The sequence below is a fragment of the Sphaeramia orbicularis genome, chromosome 15 (assembly GCF_902148855.1).
Source record: "Sphaeramia orbicularis chromosome 15, fSphaOr1.1, whole genome shotgun sequence".
Lineage (NCBI taxonomy): Eukaryota > Metazoa > Chordata > Actinopteri > Kurtiformes > Apogonidae > Sphaeramia > Sphaeramia orbicularis.
In genome coordinates, this window is record NC_043971.1 from 16,750,964 (window position 1) to 16,775,800 (window position 24,837).

At 34.8% G+C, this 24,837-nt stretch overlaps 1 protein-coding gene across 1 annotated transcript in view; it reads right to left on the reverse strand.

The window, feature by feature from the left end:
* rims1a (regulating synaptic membrane exocytosis 1a) overlaps positions 1-24,837 on the reverse strand; it is a 289,297-nt gene that overhangs the window by 163,459 nt on the left and 101,001 nt on the right. The window contains exons 5-6 of the mRNA XM_030155700.1: positions 8,217-8,488; positions 3,768-4,477 (exon numbers count right to left, since the gene is read on the reverse strand). Of these exons, the coding sequence (XP_030011560.1) occupies positions 3,768-4,477; positions 8,217-8,488 (982 nt within the window). The remainder of the gene's footprint in view (positions 1-3,767; positions 4,478-8,216; positions 8,489-24,837) is intronic.

The following is a 24,837-nucleotide window of genomic DNA, read 5'->3' on the forward strand; positions in this document are numbered from 1 at the left end:
CAAATCACACACTCTTTGACGTTTGCTTTCCTGATTACTCATATGGGCAAAAGTTTGTGAAAAGGTATGGATAATAGTGTTAGGTATGATTATGACATCAATATATGTTTGGTTTCAAAACAATTGACATAGTGCCTGCTGAGAAAAAACAACTAAATGTTCATTGTAAATTTTGCTTCCCCACCCTGTATATAAAAAAAACCCCACATAAAATAATAGGCACAATGTACTTTCTGTTTTTGTAAATGTGTGCTCAGATGGCTGTTTTGGGTGAATTTCAACCATCCATTATTCATCGTCTCTTGACATTTTTACCTCAAGATGTCTCTAACTGAATAGAATTTGAACATTTTGGGGATAATACATTATTCTGATAAGTGCTACGCAGATTCCCATGTTTTTCTTTACTCTACCTGAAGCTGGTGTTTAGGATTCTGGTGTTTCCCATAGGACAAAAAGGGACAGATTTATGCACAAATACTCATTTCTGTATTTGATTCAACTAAGAACTAGGGATGTCCCAATCAAAACTTTTTTTTAAACTTATTTTTTATCCTGATTCTGATAAGATCATTCTAACATTGAGGACCCAGCGATACTGACAACTAGGGATGTAACGATATGAAAATTTCATATCACGGTTATTGTGACCAAAATTATCAAGGTTATCATTATTATTGTGGTATTGTTGAAATTGTGCTCAAAACGTTCAAAAAGTACTAATACGCACACTGAAATAATTTAACCAAGTTGTATTTATATATATATATATATATATATATATATATATATATATATATATATATATATATATATATATATATATATATATATATATATAAAACACACATAAAATAATAGGCACAATGTACTTTCTGTTTTTGTAAATGTGTGCTCACATGGCTGTTTTGGGCGAATTTCAACCATCCATTATTCATCATCTCTTGACATTTTTACCTCAAGATGTCTCTAACTGAATAGAATTTGAACATTTTGGGGATAATACATTATTCTGATAAGTGCTACGCAGATTCCCATGTTTTTCTTTACTCTACCTGAAGCTGGTGTTTAGGATTCTGGTGTTTCCCATAGGACAAAATGAGACAGATTTATGCACAAATACTCATTTCTGTATTTGATTCAACTAAGAACTAGGGATGTCCCAATCAAAACTTTTTTTCTGATAAGATCATTCTAATATTAAGGACCCAGCGATACTGACAACTAGGGATGTAACGATATGAAAATTTCAGATCATGGTTATTGTGACCAAAATTATCACAGTTATCATTATTATTGCGGTATTGTTGAAATTGTGCTCAAAATGTTCAAAAAGTACTAATACACACACTGAAATAATTTAACCAAGTTGTATTTAAAAATAAATAAATAAATAAAACAAATAAAATAATCGGTACAATGTACATTCTCTTGGCAGAAACATTCAAATATTAACCCTTAGTAGTCTGAGCCTATTTTGTTCGTTTTTCAGTCCTTTTAATTTTGCCTTTATATACTATATAAACAAATGTTTACTATACCCATGTTTGGGATCTTTTTTTCAGCACAACTTCATCTATATCATCTGCCTATTATTTTTTTCACTTTAACCTACTATAAAAACATAAAAGGACAAAAAAAATCCCAAAAATATAAAATCCAATTTGAAAAATGTATTTAATTTATTGCATAAATAACACACAGATGCTTAACGAACCTTTTCAAAGACTTTAAAAGTGAATATTGGTTCCAAATATTAGGTATAGAAAATAAAAATTGTAATAAATTAAAACTACACTCAAATATTTGACATAAAAGCAGATCTTCACATAGGGTTTTTTCCCCTAAAAGTGCGGTAATCAAACACGGTTATCATGATAATTAGAATTTAAACGGTAATACTGACTGTCAGCAATTTTACCACAGCATATCGGTATACTGGTAATCGTTACATCCCTACTACAAGGTAAGGCTTCTAAATCAAAAGTCTGGATTTATTCAGAAATTAACCCCAACTATTGACAGCAGGGGGCAGTAGTGTAGCAGAAAATACCCACTGCCACTAAAAAAAAAAAGTGTGAAGCCTGCTTATCATCTTAACATGCTGCAAAAGTTTACATTATAAGTTTTTTTTAGCTAATTTTTTAGTAAGAAAATAGCCACTATAACATGATAAATCACCTCCATTTGCAAAGCTGTTCCATATTCATTCATTTTCATTCATTTATTTATTCATTCCAATCTAAATGATTGGAAAGGAGCAGGATGAAGAAAACTTATAATGCCCGCCCCTTTCTTAAAGCACACATGATTCTTCCACACTTATAAATTAGTAATATGCATACATTACCAGTCAAAAGTTTGGAAACATCTGGTTTTTCTTTATTTTCCTGACTATTTACATCGTAGATTCTCACTAAAGGCATCAAAACTAGGAATGAACACATATGGAATTAAGGGTGACATAACTCAAAACATGTTTTACATTTTAGATTCTTCTAAATATTTACCCTTTGCTTTTATTACTGCTTTGCACATTCTTGGCATTCTCTCGACGAGCTTCACAAGGTAGTCACCTGAAATGTTTTCCAACAGTCTTGAAGGAGTTCCCAGTGATGTTGAGCACTTGTTGGCCATCTGTGGTCCATCTCATGCCATTTAAATGAGAAGGTGAGTCCAAACTTTTGACTGGTAGTCTATATTGGATGCTTCTTGGTTTTGTTTCTCAGGTTTGATCTTGTAGAAACACAACCCAGGTTTATCTATTCATCAGTTAATGCATGTGACTGAACAACTACTACCAAGTATTTTGGTGAAACAAACCTACCAAAAAAAAAAAAAAAAAAACACCTGAAAACTCTTTTTGCTCTCTAGATAGGTGCTCCTTTAAGGACGTGGCACCACATGTGTCAGCGTGATTAGAAATACCTGTGATATATCAGATACTTCATGCATGTTGTGATCAAGGTTATAATAGTTTTGGATTCTTCATTATAGTTTAGTTTTATTTAGTTTTGACTTTTTTTTCTCCAATTCAGTTAGTTTTAATTAGTTTTCAGAGCAGTTTTGGTAGTTTTTATTAGTTGTCATTTTTTTTTTCTGAATGCTTAGTTTTAGTTTAGTTTAGTATTAGTATTAGTTTCAGTTTTTTCATATATTTTATCTTCCATCCTATTCAAAGAAATAAGTGAGGTTACCCTGGACATTTTATTTGGGGGTGGGGTTAGGGCGGCTCTGACTGAGCACAGACACCAACATATGTACAGTAGCATGGATACATTCCCTATAGCAGGTTGGGGGGGGGTAATGTAGGTGGGGGTGTGATCCATACACAACGTCACTTACGTGAAAACGAAAGAGAAACTTTCCATACTTTCACCGTTGGCCTCCTGACTTCTATACCTCTCTTATACTGCTGATCTGAGACAAATTTTTTACATGTTCTATCCTATATCAACATTGACAACGACGAAAACTAAGAAAATTTTATCCATAATATTTATACATTTTAGTTAGTTTTGTAAACACACAATACAGTTTCAGTTAGTTATGCTTTTTTCTTTTAATTATAGTTTTTATTTATTTCAGTTAACGAAAATGTTTTTTCAATTCTAGTTTTCGTCATTTCGTTAGTTTTCCTTAACGATAATAACCTTGGTTGTGATAAACAGACAGACAGACAGAGGTCAGTGCTCTTCACATCTCCATCACTGGTTTCAACAACAACAGTTTTTCCATGAGCACAGGCTGATGATTGATAGTCTCACCTCTCTCGCTGACACTTTCGATCTCAGCATCCTCACAGCTGCTGTACTCCGGCGTGGTCCCTCCCTCCTCCTCTGAACTGCTGACGCTGGTCTGCCTCTTCCCTCCGGCCCCCAGGCCTCGCTTCGACTTGTAGGGCCTCGGCGGTGGTGGACGTAAAGATTCCGATTGGTCAGAGCTTAGCGAATCATTGCGCAGCATGCTCTCAGCCTTCTCCCGTTTGGTCCGTCTCACTACGGGTCCCTGACTGGGGGCCGAGCCCGGGCCCGAACTGGGAGGTTCTCTGAGTTCAGGGGGAGGGGCTTGCTGTGCAGGGGTTTGGTCATATGACCCGCCCACCCCACCCGCCGTCCTCTGTCCAGGCCGAACACCTGGGCCTAATACGTCTCCGGTCTCCCCTGTCAAGCCTATGCCACGACCCTGCACCGGCACAGGGTGGCCCCGGCCTCCAGGAGGGACCGGCCCTGCTTGCCGAGGGGGGCCACCGCTGTGGTCCATGTGGTGGAAGCCCCCCTCTTCTGTCCGTCTCACCCCACCACCTTCTCCCACCGGATCGTGCTCCAGAGAGCGTCCCTTTGTCAGCCGCCGGCTTTCCCTGCGTTCCCTGGACTCCCCTCTGAGGTCTCGGTCCATGGAGACCTGGGTCTGAAGTCTGGGCTGGCCTGTCCGGCGCTCCCCCCGGCCAACTCCTCCGCCTCCTCTTCCATTTCTCCTGGGGAACAATGGACATGGCAGCAGAGAGGAAAAGATCATGTGGATACTGTAGGTGAAATGTGAAGACCAGGGGTGTCAAAGTCATTTTGGTTCAGGGGCCACATTCAGCTAAATTTGAAATGAAGTGGGCCGGACCAGTAAAATAATAACATAATAATATATAAATAATGTCAACTCCGAACTTTTCTCTATGTTTCAGAGAGATAAAAAGTAAATTTACATTATGAAAAGGTTTACATCTACAAACTATTCTTTCAAACAATGTGAATAACATGAACAAACTGAAAAAATAAGTGTAATTTTAACAATATTCTGCCTCAGTTTATCATTTTACACATGTACATTATAATGCACAGATCACAATGGATCTACAAATGCACAAAACATTTAAAATAACAGACAGAATCTTGTTAAAACTGTACTTACTTCCTTAAGACATTTCAGGTGGTTCATATTTATTCAGGTTATTCACATTAATACATGAAAATATTTACGTTTACAAAGAGAACCATTTGGAGTTGTCATTATTTATATGTTATTATGATCGTATTGTACTGGTCCTGCCCACTTGAGATTGAATTGCTCTGAATGTGGAACCTGAACTAAAAGGATTGTTAATATCTTCAGTGTAATTTTTGCATTTCACAAATTCATCCCAAAGGCCAGACTGGACCCTTAAGCGGGCCGGATTTGGCCCCCGGGCCGCATGCTTGACACCCGTGGTGTAGACAGACAGGCTACTGCTACTGGTTTTGTGTCCATAGACAAGAACTGGGACTGGTACCATTAAATACTGCTGTCATTTTCTGTGTAAAACAAATCTCACTCACTAAGCTCAAAGAATCAGTGAAGACCCTCTAACATCTGATTTACTCTTTTGAAAAGTATAAACCAGCCAGAGAAGACAAGACACTTTGGTGTTTTTATGGTGTAACTGTATAATACGCTTAATGCTTATACCAGTATGAAAACCAGTGTCCATTCATGTTCTCAACGTGGCAAATGAAAAATATCCTGTTAAAAATCTCAGCCTATGCAATAAAAATTGGTAATGATGCTGAAAGAATAGAATAGAATAGAATAGAATAGAATAGAATAGAATAGAATAGAATAGAATAGAATAGAAGAAAACTAAAAAAAATGAATGGAATTCAAGGCCATGATGTGTAGGAAGATGTTCCATTACATTAACAGTTTTTCTACACCATAGTTGTGATAGTTTGACAGTAATTATTATTATTATTATTATTATTATTATTATTATTATTATTATTATTATCAGTAGTAGTAGTAGTAGCAGTTTAGATTATAGTGTAGTTTAATGAGTTACCTAAATTTGACTAAGATTGTTACTTGACTTGTTTTTGTTTACTTTTTAGTCTGTTTTACAAGTGATTTTTCCATTGACCCTCAAATTGCGCAAATATAACTTGCACATAAAAATGTACCTAATGGGAAAGAGGTGGTTTTCAAGCACGAAACCTTTTTCCGCAACTAGAGTCACGTGAATAAACTAAAAAAAAAAAAAAAAAAAAAACGGATGTTGACAAACGTTGCAACAAGCAAAGAAGAAGAGTTTTAAAAGAAACATGGTGCGGTATGTGTGGACACACCAGGAAACCGAATATTTTTTTTAATTTAGTACAGGACAGAGGGATAAAATATAATAATAATAATGAATATATCTGTAAATCAACACAATATTTACGTTCGTAGCCATGTTCATGGAATGACTTCTCGTGTCATCTCGCGATAATAAATAAACAAATCATCCCATTTGTGATTTAATGGAAAAACCGACATTACGCACTTCTGTTTGGTCAACATTTAGTAAATATCAGTAAAGTTTTGCACATATGTGTAACGGAAAAGTGAAAATCAAAAAGAAAGCCTTGATGTAGAGAATGTGAAAATGTAGCACAAAAGAACTCATGACGTTAAACATTACAAAACAATTCTTTATTAAAGTGTAACCCTGCATAGACCTCCCCTTCCTTTCATTTATTTACCATTAACACCATTTCCTCCATTAACATTGGAGGAAATTAAACCAACACTGGTTTTATTTGGAATTCTGTTTTGTTTTATGTTGAATCATAATGTACATTTAAGTAATGAAATTTTGTTTAAGTTTAAGGGTTAAAAACATGACCAGCATTTATGGTTTAATCTACTAACCACATGTTAATAATATATGTTAGAAAACTGTTATTGGAAGTGTTTTTTTTTTTTGCTTTCAGCTTCTGTTTCTCACACATCTCACACTGGAGTGTTATGATTTCATTGTTAACATTATTTTCCATTAACAGAAAGCACATCGTACAATTTACTGTTTTGGAGCTGACTGTATTGTTCCATTACACTCCTAATAGCATAGGAAACAATGTCACTAACCGCCTGCTTAAAGAGCCATTATCCACCACTGTATAAAGCATGCAACCGATGAATGCTGCAGATATTTCTTAATAACACAAATATTAACATATTTTACATGGTCGGCTTCCAGTAGCGGACTGGCATTTAAAGGGGCACGCCATCAATTTTACACACAAAATCAATACTTTATCGAACATATTTAAATATTAGAAAGAATATGTAGAATTTATTAATTTTTATTTTCAGTAAAAGTATTTTTTTGATCATTCTGAATAAATGTCATTATACAGTCACGGAAAAAATGATTAGATAATCAAAAGTCATCAAAAACAATGGTTATGCAATCAAGTACTAACTCCTGTGTGTATCATGTGACTAAAACAGACAGAAAAGAAAACATGGAATGCCTAAAAGCACTGTTTGTGTCAGTACAATGCCATAGATATTGATGTAAGAACTGAAGTGATTTTGGTTATTATCAAGAAAACATGGAAAATGGATAGATATCAGCTCTGAAATTAAACTCTTTTGAGCTATTTTTGTTGTTATCATTATATTTGTCCAAACAAATGTACCTTTAGTTGTACCAGGCATTAAAATGAACAAGAAATTGAAGAAAACAACAGTGGTCTAATAATTTTTTCCGTGACTGTAGATGACATTAGATTATTAATAGTGACTGGAAAAGTCTTTGCCAATCGCGTTACTATGTTACTTTCTGTTTCTTTATTTTTTGTTTTTGTTATTTATCCAACTTATCCAGTTAACATATAAATCATCAATAATAATGTAAAAATAGTTATTATGTTAAAGTGTTTCAATCCTTTATTGCTTTTACTTTTACACTAATTTATTAAATAGATGGTTAATGACATAACAGGACCAATACAACCCAGTATTCTAAAATACATGTTCCTAGCACCTTACATGTGTTTCTCTTGTATTTCTTATATATAAAAAAAATATATATGTAAATATATATGTAAAAAAAATATATATATATATATATACATATATATATATATATATATACACACACATATATATATATATATAATATATTTTTTTATTTATTTATTTATTTATTTTTTCATTTTAGTTTTTTTGCCGCTTACGGGCAAGAAACCAAATATGATAACTTCAGTGACCTTGATTTTCTACATGACAGTAAAAAATTTAGAAAAAATTCCTAAAAGTGATAAAGGCTTGTTATATCCCAAAATAACACACTATGGTTGAAAATTTGAATTCCAGAATATTTCCTTGAGTCCCCAATAAAGGGTTAATATTATTTGTTTTTCACTATGTGCCAAATTTCTGCCTTCATCAAGCCCAAGATGTGAAATCTTGATCCGGCTTACGTGTCTCGTGGTGGTTCGCTACGTGACCGGGTGTCGGTTCCAGGTGTGGTCCCGGGTGCCCCTGGTCGGCTGGGGTCTTGGGTTGCAGTGGTGGAGCCTGGGGGAGCTTGGGAGCGGGACCGGAGCTTCTTGTCACCGGAGGTTTGGCACACAGACGGCTCGCTGACGGCTGAACCCAGTCCAGCGGGCTTACCAGACGGACCGGTGAACCAGTCGCCCGGCTTGGTCAGGATCTCCTGCTGCTTCCGGCAGTTATTACACACCCAGATCACCTAGAGGAAAGAAAACAAGAGGGAGTAGGGATTACAATCACAGTCATATGACACTTTAACACATAAACACCCAGTGCTACTTTTGTGGCAGTTCCAAAAGGATTTTTTTCTCTGTATTTAACCATTTTTAAGGGCTTTATCACCATTTATTGCAATATTATTCTTTTTATTTTTAGTTTTTTTAATGTAAGTCATGTATTTTCCTTAATTAAATTCACTGATCATGTAGATTTTCATAAAAAGCTCAAAGGTTATTATATCAGAAAGAGAGAAAACTGAAGAAAAAGTGATTTTTTCAGTAAAATATATCATTAACGGAACATGAAAACGAGTATCTCCATCCTCTGTCATTGATCCAACTCCATGGGTTTTACTGGTGAAACAATGTTGTAGAAGATGACCCTGTTTTCACGTTCACTACGGTGCCTCTGAACGTCCAAATGGGTCATATCTGATGACCATGAAAAGACGACAAACTACATCTTACACCAATTATTTACATGTATTGATAGGATTAGTGGATCAGCATGTATTAAACAGTTTACATCACTAAACGGTTTTGATCACCAGAAGTCTTTTTGTGTTAAACAATGTACCTACAGCTGAGGATTAACCCTATAAATGTACATCAAGTTTTTGTACAAACAGATCAGATAATAACTCTGAAGACATCTTTGTGTGGCGTTTAATGCGATCGTCCAAGGATAGCAACGACTCCCTCCTACAGACTGTGAAACCCATCTGAGGCCTGGCTTCAACCGAACAGGAAATGGAACAATGCACTTCCTAAAGAGCTGCGCTGCTGCCAATGACGCGTCCAGAAAAAAAAGGGCTTTTATGGAAGCTTTTTAAGATCAACATCATGGCAGTTCCACCAGCTTGGCTTACAATGTAGGCTGAGTTTGGCCTCCGAATTAAGAACACAAAGCCAAATAGATAATGAAAGGACACTCAACCTACTGCCAAACAATACTCTCATCTTCTTCCGTTCTATTTGTCCCATTGCATATAAGCACATGGATTATGCACTGGCCATGTTTACACACTACTGTATTAGTCCATTCATGTGACAGAGTTCAGACCTGGTTGTAAAACGTGCACGAAAGGACATTGATTCACACCTAAAGCTCAAATATAAGTCGCAGCATAAGTGTTTTAGAAGAAATGTGTCGTACTTGTATGTTCAGAATACAGCAGAATTCTGGATTTAACCCTGTAAAGCCTGAACCATTAAATCATTGACAGAAAATTCCAGTTCTTTGAAACTGGAGCCTTTATTGGTCCCAAAATGTTTTGTTTTTGTTTTTTTTTTAAATATCAATTTCCATGTATGATTTTCAATTTTGTATCATATTTGATACATCGGGTCTCAGTGCTCAAGTATTATCATTTTTGAACAAACGAAAACATAATAATACAGGGTGACATGGGTTGGGCTCCTGGTGCAATTCAAAGAAAATCTGAAATGGTTAGATTATGGAATCGAATTATTAATATACACTGCCAGTCAAAAGTTTGGACTCACCTTCTCATTTAAATGACATAAGATGGACCACTGATGGCCAAAAAGTGCTCAGCATCACTGGGAACTCCTTCAAGACTATTGGAAAACATTTCAGGTGACATCCTCATGGAGGTCATCAAGAGAATGCCAAGAATGTGCAAAGCAGTAATAAAAGCAAAATGTGTCTACTTTAAAAATTCTAAAATATAAAACATGTTTTGAGTTATGTCAGACTTTTTTTAACTACATAATTCCATACGTGTTCATTCATAGTTTTGATGCCTTCAATGAGAATCTACAATGTAAATAGTCATGAAAATAAAGAAAAATCATGTGAGTCCAAACTTTTGACTGGTAGTGTACCAGATAATGGAATAACCAAAAAATTATTTGGCTGGGATAAGACAAGGTCCCCTTGGGCGGCAGAGGTCAGAGCTGTCTTTGCGGAAGCACAACTACAATATATATTTCACAACAACCTTTCATGTAGCATTAACAAGATCAGAGCTAACCTAATATCTGCTTTTAACGAAAAATGGGTGAATGGGATCCTGACTAAACCGAAGCTGCGGACATACATTCAACTAAAAAACACCTAGAAAACAGAGTTTAACCCTTTCATGCACAGTGGTCACTCCAGTGGACAGTTCTTCTCCAGCTGTTCTCTTATATATTCATGGCTTTTGTTGTTTTAGTTCCATATCAGCCAACACAGTGGACACTTATACATCATCACATACACTGCAAACCGTTACTGTAACTTAGCTGTTCTAGATAAACCTGATCTGCAATAACATGCTTGAGTGTAAAAAAATTGCTCATTGTTATTAGACTTAGGTTGAATAGTTATTCTGTTTTATTGTTAATTGTGTCTCGTGTATGTGTTTTATGTTGTTTGGACTTTGTACGGCTGCTACCTTTGCCAGGTCTCCCTTGCAAAAGAGATCCCTAATCTCAGTGGGATTTCTTGGTTAAATAAAGGTAAAATAAAAATAAAATGAATAAAAATAGACTGTAATGAACAAGGTTTTTTTTTTTGTTTTTTTTTTTAAACAAAAATGTTTTTTTTGCATATTATCTCCATGAAGTGAGTAATAGCTAGTATTAGAGTATGTTAAAATGGAAGAAAACATCAGATTAGCAGCTTTAAAAATATTTTTATGTTATAGTTTTCACACAGTAGATCAGTAAATACATGTTTCTTTGGTTCTAAAATTAAGCACATGGTGTCCAGCAGAGTGGATTTTTTTTTTAACTCCATGAAAAATAGGTTCATTAAAAATAAAAAAAATTTAAAAATCAATCGCATTGTTTTTTTTTTCATGTCTAAAGAGAAATAAAAGCACTCAGGAAAAAAAAAATCTTGATTAAGGTTCTCGTAATTCATGCATGAAAGGGTTAACGTCAGCGCAAACTTGACCAGGAACCAAAGGTCCCTAACTGCTCAGTTGCGTACGGGAATCTTTCCCTTGGCCTTAGAAACTGGGAGATTCACCCAAACCCCAGAAGAAAACACTTTGTGGACTGTGCGATTTGGGGGAAGTGGAAAATGAATCACATTTTCTTTTGTACTGTCCTCTGTATGATGAACTGAGAGCCTCTTTGTTTGATGACACGTTTATCCGAAATCCTGATAAGTTCAAGAAAAAAAAAACATCACACTCATCATGCAGAGGGCTTCAAAACTCATGCATCAGATATGAAACATTCTGCATTATAGGGTTAAAGGCAAGGAAACCATTGCTCTTCAGAGGAGTGAAATAGGACTGGTGTTGGTGTTTGAGGGTTAATAAAGCAGGAAAAGACACCAAAGCATATACAGAAGCCATCTTAAATACCCATAATCCCTTGGTGTTACTCCAATCATCAACGATCAATCATCTTACAAAAATATTCATAATATACAGAGAAAATGGTTTCAGAGAAAAAAGAGGAATAATTTGGTCTTCATGGAAAGTATTGCACATTTTTTATGTAATATATTTCTTGAGGGTTAATGACATTGTGGTTAACACAATAATTTGTTTTTTAATAGATCCTCCTGAGACTTAGCAGTACATTTTTGTCCTCTGTAGAGGACATGAGGTTCACAGCTTTACTTTATAAATGATATAAACAAAGTATCTGAAAAAAAAAGTTGCATCATGCTGTTTCCTATCAAGGTAATTATTTAATGCTAAATAAATAAATAAATAAATAAATAAATAAATAAAGCCAAAACTCTTACTTTCCTTGGTCTCAGGAGAATATGATGTGATGACGAGTAAACTAATTGACTGTCAGCCACAAAAATAAATGGACTCAGGTGTAAAATACATAATCAAACCATTTATATATATATTTCTTTCAACCATTTGCTGCTTTTGGTTCTAAAAACTTTGCAATTTGTTGATTTTCTGAATCTTGCATTTTAGTAAATTTCTTTTTTTTTTTTTTTATTTTAGACTGGTGGCAGGTGTCTAAGATATTTAGACAGAATTTTTGCTGCTGTTCATCTTAAGTTATGTGAAACTTTTTTTTTTTTTTAATCAAAAGCTTTTCTGGTGGTAATCCCCAAACCCTCTACCCAGTGTCTGAAATATTCTGCAAACTTTGGGAAAATACTTTAATCCAGGGGTTTCCCAAAGTGGGGTACGTGTACCCCCAGGGGTACTTGGAAGAAGCCCAGGGGGTACGTACTTGAAACTGTTTTGGAAATATACATTAAATAAGTCATCATGTCCCGAATACAAAATAAATAATGACAATTAATGTTGAAATATAAAACACAATAATAAATGTATATAATAGTTTTATTGTCAATCATCTTGCTTAAGCTTTGGTAACATTTTAAGAACATTTTATTTTTATATTATTCAAAATGAGTTTCTCTGAGTAGCTAAGTAATTATTTTTAGTTGATGAAAGGTTTATTTATTAACTAGTGACCAATTTATTTATTTTCTTATCAGTGAAAGAGGGCACTATTCAGTTTATATTTTGCACACAAAATTAACTTTAAAAAATGTGTTTTGTTTTGTTTTATTTTTATATATTACAGTTAAATATGTGTTGTTTTGAAAATATAAACAGACACCTTTGGCACAGGAACAAACTTTGCCTAATTTTTTAACTTCCCGAGACGCAGGAAATGTCAGCAAAGTACAAGCTTTTTATCGTTTTTTTATTAAATAAGTGCATATATTGGAAACATCATGATGCAACAGTTTTTTCAGATGCAGTTTTGAAAATTTCTATGGAATATCCTTTGTGGTGGACAGTTTTCTTTTCGTTTTTTTGTATAAAGTTATGAAACTCTTGTCCACAAATGTGGACAGAAAACCCATAGCTGGGTCTTGGGAGCTTAAATCAAAAATGTTGAAGCCAGAGTTGGGGGTACTTGGCTAAAAAAGTATAGTTCAGGGGGATACTCCGCTGTAAAAAGTTTGAGAACCACTGCTTTAACCTAAACATGACCTGTGGCATCTACAAACAGGGAGAAAACTCATGAAATACTGTAATAAAAAGCTTTCACAAGAAGCGAGACATTGTGCAGGTGCTTTTTCTCATTGTTTACAAGGTACAGTGAAGTAAAAGTGTCAAGTGCATGAATAAAAGTACTTCGATTCTTTATATAATTGTGGCACATACAACAGTTAAGACTTAAATCTGTGAAACCAACTGGTACTGGTAGATTTCTCAGTAAGACACAGCCTCAAAATAGACAAATAAATACCTGACTGGACTGGTGCTTATGACAGCGCACTAATTCAGTCAGAATTTGACAGTTTGATCTTAAATGTGTCATGGTTGGTTACTTTTCCTCTGCGCACATGTCTTGTCAACACCGTAGTCTGTTTGCACTGTGGTGGGATGTGGGTTACATCCTAGAATAGATACGAGGATTCATCGAGCGAGACAAGGGTTAGGGTTAGAGTAGCTAAGTAATTATTTTTTGTTGATGAAAGGTTTATTTATTAATTAATGACCAATTCATTTATTTTCTTATCAATGAAAGAGGGCACTATTCAGTTTATATTTTGCACACAAAATTAACTTTAAAAAAGGTGTTTTTTTTTTTATATATATTACAGTTAAATATGTGTTGTTTTGAAAACATGAACAGACACCTTTGGCACAGAAACAAACTTTGCCTAATTCTTTACATCAAAAATGTTGAAGCCAGAGTTGGGGGTACTTGACTAAAAAAGTATAGTTCAGGGGATATTCTGCTGGAAAAAGTTTGAGAACCACTGCTTTAACCTAAACATGACCTGTGGCATCTACAAACAGGGAGAAAACTCATGAAATACTGAAATAAAAAGCTTTAACAAGAAGCAAGACATTGTGTTGATGCTTTTTCTCATTGTTTACAAGGTACAGTGAAGTAAAAGTGTCAAGTGCATGAATAAAAGTACTTCGATTCTTTATATAATTGTGGCACATACAACAGTTAAGACTTAAATCTGCGAACCCAACTGGTACTGGTAGATTTCTCAGTAAGACACAGCCTCAAAATAGACAAATAAATACCCGACTGGACTGGTGCTTATGACAGCGCATTAATTCAGTCAGAATTTGACAGTTTGATCTTAAATGTGTCATGGTTGGTTACTTTTCCTCTGCGCACATGTCTTGTCAACACCGTAGTCTGTTTGCACTGTGGTGGGATGTGGGTTACATCCTAGAATAGATACGAGGATTCATCGAGCGAGACAAGAGCCGAGCACGAAGGCCTGCAGTGTGAACGTAGTCACAGTCCTGTGTTGACATCAGAGACAGAATGAGGAAAAGGGGGGATGACAGAGGAAGTGAGGCTAGGCGGGAAATAAAGAGACAGAGAGAGAGAGAGGACGGGGGAGGAGAGGGAGGAAGGGAGGGGAGGTTAGAGTCGGTCCCTCTCCTCCAGCCACCAGGGTTCTCATTACTCCTGAACACTCCCCAATGACTCTTTAAACAGAGCTAAAATAAAACACTCTGGCATCGGCCATCACCCCCCCTCCACTCCCACTCCCACTCCCTCCCCCTTCCCAACTCCACCTCTCCTTTCCTCCCTCTCTCTCCATCCTTCCTCTTCTTCCTCTCCCTCAACCCCCTTTTTTCCCTTCCATTTCTCCCTCCTCCAGATTGCTTTTGATTAAAGCTACAAAAGCCGAGGAGAAAACAGCTTTACACCAACGCAGCTATATTTATCCTGCCAAACACCCCAGCACCACCAGGGAGAGAGGGAAAACGTGTGCTCAAACACACACACACACACTCTCACAGCAAAGAAGGCAAAACACTGCCTCTTGTGGGACATTATAGCTTTGGTTAAAAAAAAAAAAAGAAGAAAAAAAAAAAAAAAAGAACCACCAATCTGTGGTTTTTTGCAGCCAGACCTATGAGGTGGACGTCTGCCAGATGGACACTGCAGTGCTGGTGTACTAGCCCGTACATTTACAGGCCATGGTGACAACTTGTAAACATGTTAACAGGAAAAAAAAACTGTATTCATTATTGAAGTCCTGCATTTTTATTGAACTAAAGGTAGAATGAAATGTGATTAAATCTAGTAAAAACCCTCTAAAATGAAGAATCAGAGTACATTTAGACCAGTGTTTTAATACATATCGGCAAAAAATTTACTTAGGGGTCAAATGGGTGGCCATTTTTGTCAAAAAAAAAAAAAAAAAAGTTGTAAGAAATGCATAGAACTGTGTTGAAATAATGCTAATACATTTGTGCACAGACTAGTGATATTATTTGACAGTGGAAGCTATATTTTCAGAAATATTGGATTTGGAATAGCACGTGTATATGAAAACTTTTGCTGGTGGACGGACGTGACATTACCCATGATGATCTGGTCAGTACCAGTACTTTATTAGTAATAAACTTATATACTTACTATTGCTAATTCTCCTCTTATTCATAAATGTTAGTATTGTGGATCTAAAACAATAACAGCTGACACAAAAACACAAAATGTGGCAGTGGACGGATGTGACATGGTTGTTACAGATCCCATCATACTGATGCTCAGCAGCCATGTCACCGTTTCCACAAATGATCTCTGTGCAAAAACTAGGATCAGAATTATTTATTGTATAGTTTATCATCATACTAAAGTGTAAATAACAATAAAGAATTATTTCTTTATAAAAATGCTTATTATTAGAAAACTGTTGATTTACAGGGTGGGGAAGCTAAATTTACAATGAACATTTAGTTTTTTTTAGCACTTATCAGAATAATGTATTATCCCCAAAATGTTCAAATTCTATTCAGTTAGAGACATCTTGAGGTAAAAATGTCAAGAGACGATGAATAATGGATGGTTGAAATTCACCCAAAACAGCCATCTGAGCACACATTTACAAAAACAGAAAGTACATTGTGCCTATTATTTTATGTGGGTTTTTTTTATATACAGGGTGGGGAAGCAAAATTTACAATGAACATTTAGTTGTTTTTTCTCAGCAGGCACTATGTCAATTGTTTTGAAACCAAACATATATTGATGTCATAATCATACCTAACACTATTATCCATACCTTTTCAGAAACTTTTGCCCATATGAGTAATCAGGAAAGCAAACGTCAAAGAGTGTGTGATTTGCTGAATGCACTCGTCACACCAAAGGAGATTTCAAAAATAGTTGGAGTGTCCATAAAGACTGTTTATAATGGAAAGAAGAGAATGACTATGAGCAAAACTATTACCAGAAAGTCTGGAAGATACTATTAAAGAAGAATGGGAGAAGTTGTCACCCGAATATTTGAGGAACACTTGCGCAAGTTTCAGGAAGCGTGTGAAGGCAGTTATTGAGAAAGAAGGAGGACACAGAGAATAAAAACCTTTTCTGTTATGTATATTTTCTTGTGGCAAATAAATTCTGACTTTCAATAAACTAATTGGTCATACACTGTCTTTCAATCCCTGCCTCAAAATATTGTAAATTTTGCTTCCCCACCCTGTAAAAAGTGACGTGACATTCTTAATGTATGTATTGGCGTAACATAAGCAGGATGGATCAGCGCCATACTCCATATTGCAACCTGTAAAAATAAAACATGTGATATGTAGTATATAATCTGTAAGAAAAATTGGGGAATCTAAAAGAATAGAATATTTGTTCTTCAGGTAAATTCAGTTAAAATATAACTTGTCCACTTGTGACATGAAAATATAGCATTAACTGTGATGAAATTGGACATTTTTGACCTGGAAACATAGTTCATATGACCATCAACATGTTGAACAGAAATGAAATCCTGTAAATTTGCATAACTTGCATTTACCAATACGAAGTTCTTTTGGGGATTCACTTACATTGATTTCTTATGCACAAAGACAGAAATAAGACCTCTAAGCAAATTTTAGCCGACAAATAAAAAATTCCACTGGTCTACAGTTATTTAGAAATGATCTTCCTCAGGGATTAAATGCACTAAATCTTACATACTTTAATAAGATGAACTGGGAAAACAAAAAACGGAAGTGCTAATTAGCTGATGTTTTCAATGTATATGATAAAGTGTTATTATACATATATATTGGTTTATGTACAATTTATACAATAAATAAAACAAATCCACTACAAAAAATGTGTAAAGTGAATGTGTTATAATATGAAGACACAGTTTTCCAGTAGAGCTGGTATGTTTGTAGATCCACAGTGATCTGTAAGTTGTAATGAACATGTGAAAATGAGAAAGTGAAGCCAAATAATGGCATAAATGGTTAAAATTGCACTATTGTCTTAATAAATGTCATTTTGTTCATGTTTTTCACACTTTTTTAAAGGGTAGTTTGTAGATGTAAACATTTTGATAATATAATTTTACTTTTTTCACTCTGAAACATAAGTTAGACATACAAATTTTAAAATTAATATTATTTATCTATTATTTTAATGATCTGGCCCACTTCAGGTCATATTGGGCTGTATGTGGCCCCTGAACTAACATGAGTTTGACACCCCTGCTTTAAAGGGTTGAGATTAAAATTCTCCTACTTCTTAGGCTAAATATTATCTCCATAAACCTCCTTTTGGATTAACTGGATGATGTACCACAAACAAATCTGGAAAGATGCCTCATTAAATGTCGACTTTTTGATATTCTCACAAATATATATTGATCTTATAGGACCATCATGCATTACAATGCACAAAAAAACATCCACAGTGTAGCTTTGAGATTTATTCTGAAAAAAGGCTGAACACTGACAAAAAACTTATTTAACACTGACCACTGACTCAGACATTATGGCAAACTATACTATTATTTTGCAGCGTATTTTGCTTTTGTAGTGTTAAACACACAGTATGCATTTGCATCCATCGTTAGCCGTATCTCAAAAAACACAACAAAAAACATGTCCTTTAACACCCACAGTTGTGTTATTCCCTTTCACAATATCAGTCCTAAACATACTGACTGTGTAACTTAATGACATATGGGAATAAAATGTAATACCTTCATGTCATGTGTAATGACGCATACTCAAGGCATTATATTTTCTTGCACTAAATTGTTAATGTCAACTTAATGTAAACAGGATGTGACATTAGTGAAAAAGCAAGTTGGATTTGTATAGAACATAAACACAGGTGTTCTAGATATTTTACTACTCAACCGTCACATAAGGTGCGTTTAAAAGAACACACATTAAGGCAGAATTTATCAAAGATTATTTGCCAAAACTCCTTGAACAGTCTGAGGTCAGTATCTCCGGGTGTGCCACCGACTGAAGCAGTTACGATATGGAACCAGACACAGGGGGGTCTTACAGCTCACGCACATCCAGGAGGTGTTCTGGACCCAACCCCGGACTTTACAGTCCACACACAGCCTCCTGCCGATAGCCTGGAACCAGTGAGAAGGTGGGATGGCAGCAGGAAGGTGTTGCCCAGACGCTGCTGCATATCTTCTTTTCTTGGAGGACCTTCTTCGCTTGTACCCTGACGTGAACCTGTCTGATGTACTGGATCCTCCTGGTCTGGTATCGCTGTAGTAGTCATGTTTGGGTCCACCTGCTCTACTGCTGTGTGCTCGTACAGCAGGTGAAGGAGACCTCCATCTCCTGCCCGATCGGGGGATTAACCTGACCGACCGATCCGAGGGTAGAGAACAATATGATGCAGTAGATGAGGCAGGTGTTTGGGGAGATGGTGGCAAAGGGGAGGAAGGCGCAGAAACCTTCAATTCTCCACCCTTTAAATCTGTGCAAACGTTCTCTTCAAGACTGAAACCATACGGACAGGGAGAGATTACCATACTGCTCTGAAGCAGAAACCATAACACATGCAACACTTAGTGTAAATACAGTTCATATTTTGCTCTTTCATATTTTTCTATACTTATTTATCAATATTTTTTTCATCTTTAATCCTTCTTTTTATTACAGTTTCATTGTGCTACATCAGGGGTGTCCACCTGCACACCTGGAAGCCATTACATCCTTATCAGGCTTCTGCAGAGCTTAATGATGAGCTGATCATTAATTGAACCAGGTGTGCTGGAAGAGGGAAATATCTAAAACATGCAGGATACCGGCCTGTGACGACTGGATTTGGGCATCCCTGTGTTACATAAACAATGACAATAAAGTCTATTCTATTCTAATTTTTCTATATTACTATACTTTATTTAATAACAAAGCAAATTATCCTTTCTTAACTACTAAGAATTATCTTATCTTCCAATCCTATTATAAATAATTCTAAATAAAGATAATTCATTATTACTAACAACAATTATTATTATTATCATCATTATTATTATTATTACTATTCATTTTCTGAACCCGCTTTATCCTCACTAGGGTCACGGGGGTCACTTGGAGCCTATCCCAGCTACATAGGGGCGAAGGCGGGGTACACCCTGGACAAGTCGCCAGTTCATCGCAGGGCTGAACATATAGAGACAAACAATCACTCTCACATTCACACCCATGGGCAATTTAGATTAACCGATTAACCTATAAGTGCATGTCTTTGGATGGTGGGAGGAAGCTGGAGTACCCGGAGAGAACCCACGCAGACACGGGGAGAACATGCAAACCCCACACAGAAAGGTCCCACCCCCCGTCGACTGGTGTTGGAATCGAACCCAGGACCTTCTTGCTGTGAGGCATGAGTGCTAACCACTGCACCACCGTGTCGCCCTATTATTACTATTATTATTATTATTATTACTATTATTATCATTATTATTATTATCATTATTATTATTATTATGTAATGACCATAAATAAAACTTTCCTTTTTTTTGTAAGGCAAGTACCTGAAATGCGCGTTCTCGTGACAGGGGTGCATTCAACAGCAGGGATGCTTTTCTTGGCACAACACCGGGACACGGATATCGGCTAAAATTTACTTAGAGGGTTAAATGAGTGGCCATTTTTGTCAAAAAAAAAAAAAAAAGTTGTAAGAAATGCATAGAACTGTGTTGAAAAAATGCTAATACATTTGTGCACAGACTAGTGATATTATTTGACAGTGGAAGCTATACTTTAAGAAATATTGGATTTTGAATAGCATGTGTATGTGAAAACTTTTGCTGGTGGACGGACGTGACATTACCCATGATGATCTGGTCAGTACCAGTACTTTATTAGTAATAAACTTATATACTTACTATTGCTAATTCTCCTCTTATTCATAAATGTTAGTATTGTGGATCTAAAACAATAACAGCTGACACAAAAACACAAAATGTGGCAGTGGACGGATGTGACATAGTTGTTACGGATCCCATCATACTGATGCTCGGCAGCCATGTCACCGTTTCCACAAATGATCTCTGTGCAAAAACGAGTACCAGAATTATTTATTGTATAGTTTATCATCATACTAAAGAATAAATAACAATATAGAATTCTTATTTCTTTATAAAAATGCTTATTATTAGAAAACTGTTGATTTAAAAAGTGACATGTGACATTCTTAATGTATGTATTGGCGTAACATAAGCAGGATGGATCAGCACCATACTCCAGATTGAACCTGTAAAAATAAAACGTGACATGTAGTATATAATCTTGTAAGAAAAACTGGGGAATCTAAAAGAATAGAATATTTGTTTTTCAGGTAAATTCAGTTGAACTATAACTTGGCCATTTGTGACATGAAAATATAGCATTAATTGTGATGAAATTGGACATTTTTGACCTAAAAACATAGTTCATATGACCATCAACATGTTGTAACAGAACTGAAATCCTGTAAATTTGAATAACTTGCATTTACCAACAAAAAGTTCCTTTGGGGATTCACTTCTATTGATTTCTTATACACAAAGACATAAATAAGACCTCTAAGCTAATTTTAGCCGATATATTATAAGTCACAGGTGTCAAACTCCGGTTCTGGAGGGCTGGTATCTTGCATGTTTCAGATATCTCCCTCTTCAAACACACCTGGTTCGATTAATGATCAGCTCATCTACATGCTCTGCTGAAGCCTGATAATAATGGAATGGCTTCCAGGTGTGATGGGAGAGGGAAATATCTAAAACATGCAGGATAGTGGCCCTCGAGGACCGCAGTTTGACAACCCTGTTATAAGTCAATGAATGCCATATACATTAAAAAGTCTACCGTTGAATTGTTATGTTGCTATGTTTCTGCGTCACATCTGCGCTAACGTCCGTAGACTGACAGTAGAATGTTAGCATGCTAACATGCGGTCAGACTTACTCCGGTGTTGGACCGTTCGGGCCCATTTCTTTTCCAGTCCACTCCTCGGCCCGGACGGCGTAACATTCATCCCATGTAGGACTGTAGGACATGCCGTTGAAGACAAAGCACGACTCGTTCAACTCCGTGCTCGACATTTTTACACATACAGCTTTCGTTCCTGACTCTGGCACGACGACGAATGACGTAACGTGACCTCTGACCTCTGACGACAACGACGAACTCCGGACAGTTATTATTATTATTATTATTATTATTATTATTATTATTATTAAGGAGGATTTGAGTTATTGGATTTTATTGACTTAAAAAACACATTAAATTTTTTTTTAAATTTTTTTTTCTCCTTTTTATTTTATTTATTCTGTATGTTGTGTGCTTGTGGTTTATGGACCTGTGTCTGCAATAAAGTTTATTATTATTATTATTATTATTATTATTATTATTATTATTATGAAATTGATTAAGGAATGTCTAAAGGTCCCTTAGTCGATTTTTTTATTTTATTCCACACAACATATTTAAAAATGTTGGAGGTTTACATTTTTTATTGTCTTGTAATTACAATATCACCAGCCTCCCTTTGAAACTTTCTAAATTCTATCAACAAGCTCTACTTTCTATGAAACTTGGCTATACACACAATTTTTCTCCACACAAAGCTATTATTTGGAATAATGAAAACATTATTGTTAGAAAGAAAAAAACATTTTTTACAGAGCTGGATTGACAAAGACATTATTTTCATTAATGACCTCTTTGACAAAGATGGGAACTTATTAAGATATGAACAATTCATGACAATAAATTTGTTTCCAATTCCAAATAAAGAACACAACTATGTATTCGAAGCAATCCCTAATGGTATTTTCTTACTTATGAAACGTCATCTTAGTTATCAAACATCACAGACAGATAAACCTTGTTTACTGATTAATGGCATTAATATTTTTAGCTCGAGCTGTAATAACAAGCATATACACAAAGCATTGCATGAAAAGAGAAAAATTTCCCCAAGAGGTAAAGCACTATGGAATTCAATTTTCTCTAAAATTGAGTGGTCAAAAGTATGGACATTACCATATAAATACTGTATTACAAACAAAATTAGAATTTGACATCTCAAGATTTTACATAACGTATATCCCTCCAACAATATTTTGTCGTGATTTTTTGATGTGGAAGAAATATGTAACTTTTGTCATTCTTACTCTGAAACTACTCTACACTTATTCTTTTTATGTGAACATTCTTCTAATTTCTGGTCCAAAATTGAAAAATATATTATATCTAAAAGTAATGAAAAGATAACTATAACATCCCAAAATGTAATTACATATTTTAAGCATGACATTCACAATTTATAATTTGTTGTAAATTTGTTCATTTTATTTGGAAAATTTCATATACATAAAAATAAATATACTAAAACACAACCAGCTTTTAAAATCTTCCTATTGGAATTTGAAAACTATATTAAATCTTTAAAATGTATTTATAAAAAAAAAAAAAAAAGCTCTAACACCCTGGCTATTTATAAACAATTCTTAAATGTTGACTGAATTCTCTGTTGCATTTCTTTATTTATATTTGTTAGATTTGTTTTTTTTAATTCATGTATTTACTTTTTTATACTATTATTTGTATATTATGCTTTGTATCTTTAAATATACACATTATTTTTTAAACTTATATGTTCAAATGCATTTTCCTTTTTGACATCTCGTTGTTTGTTCAAATTTTTGTACTGTATACTCTAATGTTTTCAATAAAGTTGGAAAAAAAATATTATTATTATTATTATTATTATTATTATTATTATTATTATTATTATTATTATTATTATTATCAATGTATTTATTTTTACATTTCAAAATCCTCACTTTCATTTTGTTGTGAATCACTAAAACTACTTTTTTTTTTTTTACTTTATTTATTATTAATTTATCTTTACATACAGCATTGTCCAAAAGTCTAAGACCACCTTTAGATTTAGGGTTGAAATGAGGGTACATATTTTTTTCTCTCTATTTCTCTCATAGGAAAATACATGAAATATCTGCATAGCCTTAAAAGTCACCCAATAACTTGAACTAAATGTGTTCTAAAGGCTGAAGTCACTATGTAGTGGAAAAAAAGCAGCACAAGCAATTAAAGACATGTTAAGTGCAAAGAGAGGTCACGCTAAATACCACCACTTTGGTTTATAGAAGCTGTTATTTTCCCTGAAACTTGTGTTTTTCCTCCCGGATGTACTTCACATATCTCCAGAGACAGAGACTGAGAAAATCATGTGTGGTCATTAGAACTTTACTACACCAACAAACCTAGTGTTAGCCCAAGACTTTTATACTGTACTGTATATATATGAATCAAATACATATCGATTATTTGCATTATTATACTGTTATACTCATTCATAATTTATAAATATATATATAAACAAATATAAATTCGTACATGGTTTGATAAAGTCAGTACAACTAACTGATGCAAGGAGGAAGAAAAAATTAATTATTCATAATAATTAATTATTTAATGAGAGTCCAGTAGTAAATGTCTTCGGGAGAACTTTAGAGGAATATTTACCAACCAAAATACGCAATTTAGAAGCCAAAGATATATTTCTGTTTCTATAAAACACTGCAACAATTAACACAATCTCATCATGTTAATCCATATCCAAAATAAATAAAATAAATGTACATCTCACCAATTTATCAAATCATTTAATACTGAATTTAGAAACTATACTGTCATGGTGAAAGTGATTAATAATAAGATTTTGTTTCTAAAATGAATTCATCTCAGTGTTTTATATTTTATGTAATTCATTTTTGTCCTTTTCATGCATTTGATTTAATCAGGGAAGTCCTGCTTGTAAAGTGCGTTTTGCAAAGATGTGGGCAGGCGTACATACCCCCTGACTTTCATTAAATAATAGGAAAAATGTGGTGTGTGGCACTTACTCTCAATGCTGAAAACACTGGAATATGTACAGTACTATGCAACACAGTGCATGTATATCCTAAAACATGTGGACTTCACCACACAGGGTCAGTGGAAATGAGTTGAAGTTCTATTCTTTAAACATAAATGATACTGACAGACATGTAAATGTAGTAAATAGTTGCTAAATCATCCCACATCATTTGAAGGCATGTTTCCAGTGTGGTCACATC